At 36.9% G+C, this 10,681-nt stretch overlaps 1 protein-coding gene across 2 annotated transcripts; it reads left to right on the top strand.

Annotated features, from left to right (window-relative positions):
* Positions 1–240: 240 nt before the first annotated feature.
* LOC111869040 (inhibitor of growth protein 3) lies at positions 241–9,024 on the top strand. Of its 2 annotated transcripts, none has more exons than XM_023860228.2 (9): positions 241–676; positions 874–945; positions 1,134–1,262; positions 1,596–1,730; positions 1,866–1,952; positions 3,309–3,541; positions 4,771–4,925; positions 6,251–6,506; positions 8,451–9,024. In XM_023860228.2, exons 2-9 carry the CDS (start codon positions 918–920, stop codon positions 8,565–8,567), a joined length of 1,140 nt encoding a protein of 379 aa, XP_023715996.1. In that variant the 5' UTR covers positions 241–676; positions 874–917; the 3' UTR covers positions 8,568–9,024. The 2 variants fall into 2 exon arrangements, with proteins under 2 accessions (XP_023715996.1, XP_023715995.1); XM_023860227.2 differs by having other exon boundaries at positions 241–552.
* The last annotated feature ends 1,657 nt before the right edge of the window (positions 9,025–10,681 follow it).

Here is a 10,681-nt window from a genome sequence, read left to right on the forward strand (position 1 = left end):
ACAGATGAACTATGGTTCTCTGATTGTTGCTCCTTGCGACTCTCTTGTTCTCGCCTCATGGACTCATATTCCTGGATATCATCCAGCTTCAGCTCAATGCGTGTTGGGCTACGGCGAATCATTGTAATCTGTAATGAACAAAGAGTTAAAAGAACATACAATCACAAAAAAACATAGGGTATTATGGTGATAAACTTCATAGATTGGTAACAATGCCTCATCATTCTTAAAATATTCAAAGCAGGATGTCATTGTTCTTTAGAATTATACGACGAAACTGTACATCCCATCAGAGTTCTCACTTAACATCTGTCGAAATGTTTTAAATGTGACCACTGCATTGTACGTCAATATGGTCTACACCTATACATAACCTAAAAAGAAGTGCGTTCTTGTACCGTGAAATCCGTAATTAGTTGCGTGATGTACTGGAAAATAAGAGTTTAAATTTTAAAAACTTGTGGAATATTATTAACTTTCTGCACATTGGATCATTATTTAAATATAATTTACACTTACTGAGAATGTTATACCTGGAAGATTATCTCGAAAGTATGTATAATAATTTGGTCCGCTAGCTTTCGGGCATCTTGTAAGACCGTCTAGTTGTAAAGTCCATTCGGAATAAGAAGGGTTTAATATTTAGATTACATGCCGAAAGGTTACATATATTGAGGTCAGACAACTTAAGTCGATTGTAAATAAGTTAGATTTATATGTGCTTATTGATAATAGTTGAAATTAACACGTGTTTGAATCTAAATTTAATTATTATTTGGACAATGTATTTTGAATGAATAGTATATAGAATCTTTGCGGTTAAACACGTCTAATTCTCTCCACATTAATTTACTTTTCCTTTTATAATTTCAGTGATTGAACATCTTCCTCAGGAATTAAGAGATAGATTTACAGAAATGCGAGAAATGGATTTATCGGTACAAAGTAAGTTAATAACGCATTTATAGGAAAAAACTCCAGAAGCAAGGATCCTTTAATTGTTTTCTCAGTATATTTTACTGTAAAATATATTTAATTTGTACTTGAGTTCACAGCCGTATTATATATATATATAAACTGTTTTATAAATTCATAGGATATGAACTATTATAGTCCCTTCATTCATTTTGCAGATAATATGGATAGTTTGGAGAAACGAGTGAAAACCTTCTTCGCAAATGCAAAGAAAATGAAGCCTCAAGATAAAGAAAATGAGTATGAACTCATAAGAAAAGATTATTATAAAACTTTAGAAGATGCTGGTAAGGTTACCACTATTAACATGCACAGAACATAGAATATTTGTAAAAATGTTATGGTCTTTTTTATGTTACGATACCGTGTAACCTAGTAGGTGGCTATCAACATTTTGGAGGATCATACTTCCTCCAGTCTTGGGATAGAATAGCCTTTATGTTCCTTTCAAACACTTATAACGTTCTACCAGACTGTACCATGCATCTTAGTCCAGATTACAGAATGGATTTTAACAACTGTGAAAACCTCAAATCTCATATTGATAGGTAGCTTTTTTACCACACATTTGTGTTAGCTATTAAGAATTATTTTTATGTTATGTTTATCTTTCATTTCAGATGAGAAGGTTCATTTAGCAAATCAAATGCATGATCTTGTAGAAAGATACTTACGAAGACTAGACCAAGAACTTCATAAATTCAAAATGGAACTGGAAGCAGACAATAAAGGAATAACTGAAGTGCTGGAAAAACGTAACGTCTCAACATTGAATTGTCTTTGATGATTTTTGTTTCTGTTTTTCTTCTGTGCTTAAACATATGAATTTGCAAACTGAATAAATGTTAAATGTATGAGTGGTTTAATTTCTGTGTATGTATCAATTACAGGTTCACTGGAGTTGGATCAGCCACAGCAGAATAACAGCCAGAAGGAGAATCGCTATAGCTTCAGTTCAACAAGAAGTTCTCATCATGGTACTCATGATATAATTTTGCCTTTCATTGTTCATTAATGTAATTCTAGTATTCTCTTTGTAATAAAAGCATATATGACATTAAATGTTGTGTAAAAGAAATGGACAGATGTACAAAATTATGGGTTTATGTGATTGATTAAGCTGGCATTTGCTTATGTTTAGCAACCCCAGCCTTTAATAATAGTTTTTTGAGGCATTTTAGTCAGGTTATATTGCCTTAGATGTAATGTGTTGAGGGTTGGACTGTAGTGGACCAGATACTGCATGTTTCCTGAGCAATATTGTGTGTGAACTTTATAATATCTTACAGTGATCAAGAAAACTTTTTAGAAAAGGATTCAAGTTCAGAGACAAAAGCTCGTGTACCATATGTTCATACCATACTTGAGATAACCTTGTAAAATCTATTACAATCTTTTAAAACAAATGAGAATTAGTAAACTTGAAACAGAATTATCTGTTTCTACCACTGTTAAGTATTTTTAGTCAAATGACATAAAAAATTCTCACAAATTAAAAAGATCAAATTAATTACTGTAGATTTTTATTGCCAGAAATATCTAAATATTTATACATATATGTACCTCAGAGGTATTTGACTATTGACCCATTCAAAATAGATAGGGTACTAGAAGAAGAAGGATATATTTGAAAGGTATTTGTATGCTCACACTTTTATGTGGGTAGATATTTGAAAGTCAGACTGCATGCATATGTATGTGCATATGCACAAGTGGTGCATACATGTAAGTCATTTAATATTGCTGTATAAGATGCAGAAATGGTTCTGAATGAGACAAGATAATGAACTTTGAAGAGAAGGAGGAATAAAGGTAGTGTTTTTTAAAGCAATAATCTCAGTATTTGCTTGGAAGAACTGAAGTTTTCTTCAACCTTGATCAGGATAGTCATTGACTGGAATCTGAACCACTTATCTGCATTTACAAGACATGTTACTGCTGAGCTAATGTGCTTGGTAATGTTGCAATAGTATAATCTACACGCAGAAGAAAACAAGAATTTGGAATTGTAAGCACTGTGACTCAAGTTTATCATGTGATAACATGTTCAGAAAATATGATCATGTCTGAGGATTAAAGGAAATAATTTATGCATTTGGTATGCAATTTGATTAATTATTTTCACATTATTATTAATGGTAGCTGATGTACAGAGTTTATATGGAGATTTACAGTGATTTTGCTTATTTAACCTAATACTAACATGACTGGCAATGTATTCAAATATTTAAAAACTTTCGAAATAAGTGAGACTGAAAGAATGAGGGCCCACAACACATATATTTGGAAGGACACATCCATAGTTTTATTGAGCTGTTATATTGTTTTTGCAGAAAAGCGGCGCGACTCCAATGCTTCGACTGTTAATACCGAGAAACGTCTTGCAATAGAGAAACCTACAGTGGCAATACCTGAGCCAAGACCCCTGTCAGCTAGTTCAGGAACTTTACCAACTGCCCCCTTACCCACTACAACAACAAATGTTAGTTATAATCTTGGCCATATTGGTGCTGGGGGCAATGCTATAGCTGCTGCTGCCTCTCAAGCCATTGCAGCAACACAACAGGTACTAACAGTAATGAATGTATTACTGAATTATAGTTTTTCTTACTGCACTTAAAGTTGTATTTACCCTTCAGAATCTGCAGTATGATAATGGAAGTAATCAATTCTAGGACCAGTGTGACAGGCTGCATTTATCAGTTATAGTGTCCACTTGTTGAAGATGTAATGTATTTTTTCCACTGATTTCAGTGACTCATTTACTTCACCTTGTTTCATGGAGTTTAAGCTTTACATTTACATTTATTTTCACTTCATGGATCCAATCATCTCCTGTAGGGCTGGATATAAAACATGTCACACATTACAAATTCATGATGACTACACATTCATGCAAGTACAAACAGCTGAGAAAGCTGACAGGCTTTTAAACCTATGTGCAATATTGGATGTGGAAGGTTTCCATGGATTTACCACAATATTAAAATAATTTATGTTCTTATAGAAGACTTTCTTGACTTGTGTGGAAATTAAAGAAACATGTATTTATTTCACTGTACAAATTCTATGGAAATCAGAAATCAAAGAGATGATGGAATTTGAGTAATACATGTGTAGAAATACCCCTGCAAACTGTAATACCACCTACTGAACTGAATTAAATTACTCTGTTAAGATAATGGTCTTTTTGGGTGTGATACTATGTAGTTTGGTAAACAGGAAGAAAATAGAAGCAGAAAATTCCTCCAAAATGTTGTACCTATGTATGAAACCACATGATATTGCATCAAAGATTGTAATTGTAACATGATTCCTGTGAGAACTTCAAATCACATGTTATCAGTATTGTGGTTAAAGAAACTGAACCACAATTATCACACTGAATGCATCCTAGATGTGGTAGAGAGAACTGTAGGCTTTAATGTTAGACAGACAGTACCCATATGTTGATGGTGAATGGGATGGAAAAGATGGACAGGAAATTTAACTTGCAATTAATAAAGTCTTTCAGACATTGCATACTGTGAAAATGAATAGTTTCGGTTTGCATCTCAAATGGCTATTAGGTAACAGTTTGAACTAGCACTTGTTATTTTCTTTGTGATAGGATATGTTATTTAACTCATTAGTATATCAATTAATTAGTTAATGTTAAGTATGGTCCACTCAGCCTCATGATGATGATTGAGGAGCTATTTCAAGGAAATACTGGCTCTGGTCTTTCTCTTGAGAAGTGGGATAGCCCTGACCAGGTAGCACATTATCAATATGATTGATTCATGTTGCTTGCAGATGCAGCAAGGACGTCGTACAGCAAGTCTGAAGGCCTCATATGAAGCTATTAACACTGGAGTCCATGCTCATGAATTTAGTATTGGGAAAGAACTGGCTGGAGCTGCTCAGACAGCAATTGCAGCCATTCAGGAAACTACCAAGAAGCAGAAAAAGTATGTTGTTACATTATAAATGTGAAGCAGAATGTCCGCCTGTATGTTCATATCTTCACTTGCTTGGGAATGGCTGATTCATGACTGTAACTAGAATTTGCTGTTTAATCAGATTTGTCTAAGGTGATTACAATAAAAAACCTTGCACTTTGTGCATAACATATTGTTTATAAATTAACAATAACAAAGTAATGATGACGTGAAAATTTGAATTTACATATATATCTGACAAGTTCAACTTAAGATAGAATGTGTACTTAAATAATATGTTCTTCACAAAAACAAAATACAATTACAGTGCATTTGATTTGTTTCATTTTGGTCCGTCACACTAACAGTTACAATTACAAAAGACAAGTCCGTCCAATGTGACTATTTCAGTTTTCTCACTTGATGATTCACTAGCCTTACATGTTTCGATCCATTTGGATCATCTTCAGAGGCACCAAACACTTTTTAGAAACCACTATCACAACAGTTGTCATATCAAATGCACATGTAATGTCCAAGTACGCAATGTTCCATCTGTCACTCACGGCAGCCTTTCTGGTTATAGAAATATTTAAAGTTGTTTTAAAGTTTTAAAAACTTTGTTAAAAATTAAAATACATAAACCATACGGTTCGTGTCAATAACCCCTGTCGTCTCTCTTCAAGGTGGCCGATGTTGTGCCTCCTATGTAACTTGATTAGGGAGATTCTTAATATTGTCCGTTATGATTTCTTGGCCCACTGTGCTGTGTATACTGTAATACCCTGTAATTGTAATTACAGTGCTATTAGTATTAGATTTCTGGAACTAATAATCTATGCAATAGGAAAGTAGGGTTTATAAGTTCTACTTTGAACTCCTTGTTCACTGTTTGGACTCCCTTAATGTGTGAATGGAAAGAAAGAATATCTGTGTAAGATTTGAGGCTTTCACGGCGGTGACTATGAAGAAAGCAGTCTTCTGGGATTTGGCACCATGTATATGTGGTGTTAACCGACGTTTCGGAGGAACGTATCGCCTCCATCTTCAGGGTAGAAGAAAAAATATAAGAATTCTGCAAGCGGAGAGACCGTGAGAACCGGTAAAAGCAGACTGTAAAAGCAGAAAGTGACAGTCTGCTTTTACCGGTTCTCACGGTCTCTCCGCTTGCAGAATTCTTATATTTTTTCTTCTACCCTGAAGATGGAGGCGATACGTTCCTCCGAAACGTCGGTTAACACCACATATACACGGTGCCAAATCCCAGAAGACTGCTTTCTTCAAGAATATCTGTGCTGGGACTTTGCAGATGAATGGAAGGTATTAACGGTAACATTTGTTTTGTGACATAACAGGAAGTCTAGTTCTTCTTCAGCATCGTCAACTTCTGGCAGCGTTTCTGCTGCTGCCACATCCATAGCTACATTACCCCCTCCAATTGCACCATCTCCGCCTCCACAACAAGAGCCTTCTGATCCAGGAGTGGGCTCAGATGTGAATGTTGATCCAAATGCAGAGAATCCTGACTGGACGTATGACCCAAACGAACCACGATACTGTATTTGCAATCAGGTGTCATATGGCGACATGGTGGCATGTGACAATGAGGATGTAAGTATGGGACTTCAGGTTGCGACTGCAACTTGTGAAACAGGATTGTCCAGAATTATAAAATATATCTTTTAGCACTTGGTTAGTTACATTCGAAACTTCACTTATAATATTACTTTAAGGAGAACTATTTAAATAACATATTAATAAGGTAAAGTTGTCCCTTTGCTTAATTAATTAAGCACTATGCCATGACAGTGTATGGGGGAGTGGATGTATAGATCCACATTTTCTTGACCTCAGCACTAGCTGGAGGTGAGTGGTCAGCTTCACTCCCCTGCTGCTTTACCCCCGGGATAGAGCACCCAGTGCCCAATGGAGAGGAGGTTGGGTGGACTCCAGAGCTGGTCTGGATGACATAGAGAAAAGAAAATTCTTGACCCTACTGGCACTTGGAACTCCGACCTCCTGGGTCGTCCAGCCAGTAGCTAGTTGCTATCCCGACTATGCTATCCATGCTCTTAACATATTAATGTGACTATTAAAATTGTTACAGAATAAATATAACAAAATATCTGCTCGTTTGAATGTTGATTCCTGAAAAGAGGAAGTACAGTGCATTAAAATGAGGTGCTGCTTATGGTGACATGGTGGTAGTTTACTGCATGACTCTAGAAGGAAAGCACAGGGAGTTTCTGTGCCCATGCCATTGACTCTGTCTAGCTGAAACAGACCTTGAATGCTGATTACCATAAAAAGGTGACACAAGGTTACCATGCTTCCTTCTCCCTTCATATTTGCCTCACAGCATATAAGCAAGTTTTTCAAAACACAAGTTCTGAAACGAGTAATTCATCACACACTTGCATCACACCATACTCCTTTTGCACTGTGTAATGCAAGTTATTGAATGGCATGAGGATTTTCTTTACTCCATATTTGTATATTTTGCATATTTACATGACCAATAAGTTAAAGAAGGAATGTAGCAACACTATGAACAGCATGAACAGTATGTTTCATCTGCAAGTTACATGATGATGAGGCAGATGTGGTGTTATTGAATGGGAGTATGTGAACGTTCTGCTTACCAATAGAATTTTATCTTGAGGTCCGAATTTATAACTTGTATAGTGAGGTGTAAGATTCAGCAGTGGGTTTTCATGGTCAAATCCCTCATATTGTCACATATTAGGGGTTTGCATGACTTATAAAATGGGTTTTAGATTTGATGATCAGATTTATTGGACCTTTATACAATTTGTGACAACATTTCACAAATCACTGTTGCACAATGAAAAGCCCAATGAAGGATGGAAAAAATTAACAAATTAACATTTTTTTTATTGCTAGTGGGGTGGGACTAAGTCCCTTGTACTGCGGCCACTTCTGGCCTATTGTACCAGCCCCAGATGATAGGTGAGGGTGATTGTGGAGCAATTGGTGAAATGAAGATTGGCAGGGGAAACCGAAGTACTTGGAGAAAACCTGCCCCTGCACCACTTTGTCCACCACAAATCCCACTTGACCAGACCCTGGGATCGAACCCTGACCGCCGCGGTGGGAAGCCAGCGACTAACTGCTTGAGCTATGGTGTGGCCAACAAATTAACATAATTTTAATATATATGACATTTTCTATCTTATATTTGTCTCTTTGTGCAGCTGTATTAATTAATATTAATTAAGGAAGATAGAAAGTTCCTGTAGTACATTTAATGAGATAAGAGTTGGATTTGAGGCTGTCGTGGTGCTGACACTGAAGAACCAGCCTTTGAGGTTGTGACATTATGTAGCTCAGAGAGGGCATGGCATTTTGGAAGAACATGTCACTACCATACTTAGTGTCCAAATGTGAATGAAGGAAACTGCTTCTATTGCATAATCTGATATTTTAATTTAAAAATGTTGGTTAAATCCTGGAAGATTAATTCTCTGTTTTCTGCCTATACATTTCTTTGTTTTCAACAGCATTTTAATGTGTGTGTGTGGTAACATTTTTCAGTGTCCATTTGAGTGGTTTCATTACAACTGTGTGGATATCACAGCACCACCCAAGGGCAGGTGGTATTGTCCGCAGTGTACAGCTAATATGAAACGAAGAGGTTCCAGGAAGAATTAGCATATTGTTTTCCGTTGGTATCCTTAAACAATGTGAAGGTAGTTCATTGTTAAGTAGATATTTTATGTATGGAATTTAATTATGAGTTACGAAACGAATTATAATGTACCACTTTGTTAAGATAGGAATTTTTTTATGTGACTGGTGTGGAAAATACATAGCTCATACAAAGGCCTGTTGTAATTTGGAATATATCCCTTGCTGCTTAGTAGAACATGGAAGTGTGATATAAAGAAAAACTGGGATAAAAGGTAATGATTTTCTATTATGTACTGTAATCCAGCTATATTTTGCAGCTGTAGGGTAGAAATTTTCAAGTGTCCCTTTTCCTATAGTGTACTTCTAGGAAAATCTGCTGCAAATAAAGCCTGATTGGCTATACAGAGTGTCTCAGGAGGAAAGGTCAGTATTCTGGGAGGTCATAGTATAGGTCATTCTAAGCAAAAAAGTGTATATACAGGGTGTCCCAGGAGGAATGTACCAAACTTCGGGAGGGTGTTCCTTATGTTAAAGTATGCCGATATAACCCAAAACACCTATGTCCAAAGTTGAACGGTTACGGAGATAATGGCCCGAGAAAAGTGTGGTCTTCTAGCGGGTCCACGGATTATACCTATCAGCTGAGAGGAATTATCTCTGTTTGTCCTTGACTGCCGTGATTCATCCTATCCGTGCTTATGGAGTTGGCTTTATCAGAACGCGCAGTCAGCATGTTACATCAGCGCTTGCCATTCATGTGTCATGTATAGTGCTTGGAAACCCTAAGGACAATTATGACATGGCGAGCGAGTATTTTGTACTTCAATTTTATGGCTTTCCGTCACTCACAAGTTGGTTTGATGTTACGTACATTATTAACATTACAAAAATCACATATTCCTGCCAGTTTTAATATGTATTTTGTAATCAACAAGTGTGTAACCCCGGTCAAAGTTTGACACTTCTTGGGCCATTATCTCCGTAACCGTTCAACTTTGGACATAGGTGTTTTGGGTTATATCGGCATACTTTAACATAAGGAACACCCTCCCGAAGTTTGGCACATTCCTCCTGGGACACCCTGTATATACATATGTTGTTTTTCGAGTGGTATCTGAAATAGAGGTATTTCACTGTACGGTTCCAAAGTTGGTAAGAAAGAGATGCTATGTACTGTTCTAATGCTGATGTTTTCTGTTCAAGTGACAAAGTTGGTACAGTTTAACTAATATAATACATTTTCGAAAATTTCACCGTCAACATCAATGAACTTTGCAACTCGTGTGAGGACATGGCGTGTTGCTTGTCTGTACAGTGTACAGTATGGTGAAATAGCTATGTCTTGGAAACTGTTCAGAATAGGACACAAGACACGTACAGTTTTTTGTTTAGAGTGACTGATACTATGACCTTCCTGAATATTGACCTTTCCTCATGGGACACACTGTGCATGCATGATGATAAAATGGTATGACACTTTCTGTTAAATCCAATTCAGTTGGAAAGGTCTTTGGTAGGTCTTTTTAAGTGTCTCTAATCTTAACTTAATTCTATGCTGTAGTTCTTCCAGAAGAAATGTAATATAATGAAATGTTGACGATGTAAATAATTTTGAATAAGGATGATAAGGGAGTGTGGTACAGGTAGGATTTGATGTTCTCACAGAGGTGGTTATGAAAAGGTCTGTCTTCTGGGATGTAACGCTGTGTAGTCCTTTGGAAGTCAGCCAGTGTTTTAGAGGAATGTGCCACCTCCATCTTCATGGTCAAGAAATAAGCCAAGCAAGTGGGTCAAAAGGTCTACATATTGGGCAGAGGGGCCACTCTGTAGACATGAGGTTGAAGGAGCATCAGCGGCACATCCGTTTCGAACATCCGACAAGTCAGCTCTAGCTGAACACAGGGGACACTGCATTGAGCTTCAGAATACCTCCATCCTCGCCACCAAGACCTGATATATGGATCGCATCATTAGGGAAGCCATTGAGATCGAACTCCATCCCGAAAATATGAACAGAGAGGGGAGGTTTGTCTCAGCAAGTCATGGAAGCCTCTCATCTGTTCCCACCCCCCCCGGACATGACGCCATATCCACAAGGCTACACAGGCCATGACCGACTAACATAGCAACCCCCC

Source organism: Cryptotermes secundus, unplaced genomic scaffold, assembly GCF_002891405.2.
Source record: "Cryptotermes secundus unplaced genomic scaffold, Csec_1.0 scaffold70, whole genome shotgun sequence".
Classification (NCBI taxonomy): domain Eukaryota; kingdom Metazoa; phylum Arthropoda; class Insecta; order Blattodea; family Kalotermitidae; genus Cryptotermes; species Cryptotermes secundus.

Coding starts and splice junctions, on each gene's coding strand:
- LOC111869040 (XM_023860227.2), top strand. CDS start 525: ATGTTATACCTGGAAGATTATCTCGAAA. Junction 553..873: donor CCTGGAAGATTATCTCGAAA/GTATGTATAATA, acceptor TTATAATTTCAG/TGATTGAACATCTTCCTCAG. Junction 3,542..4,770: donor CCATTGCAGCAACACAACAG/GTACTAACAGTA, acceptor TGTTGCTTGCAG/ATGCAGCAAGGACGTCGTAC.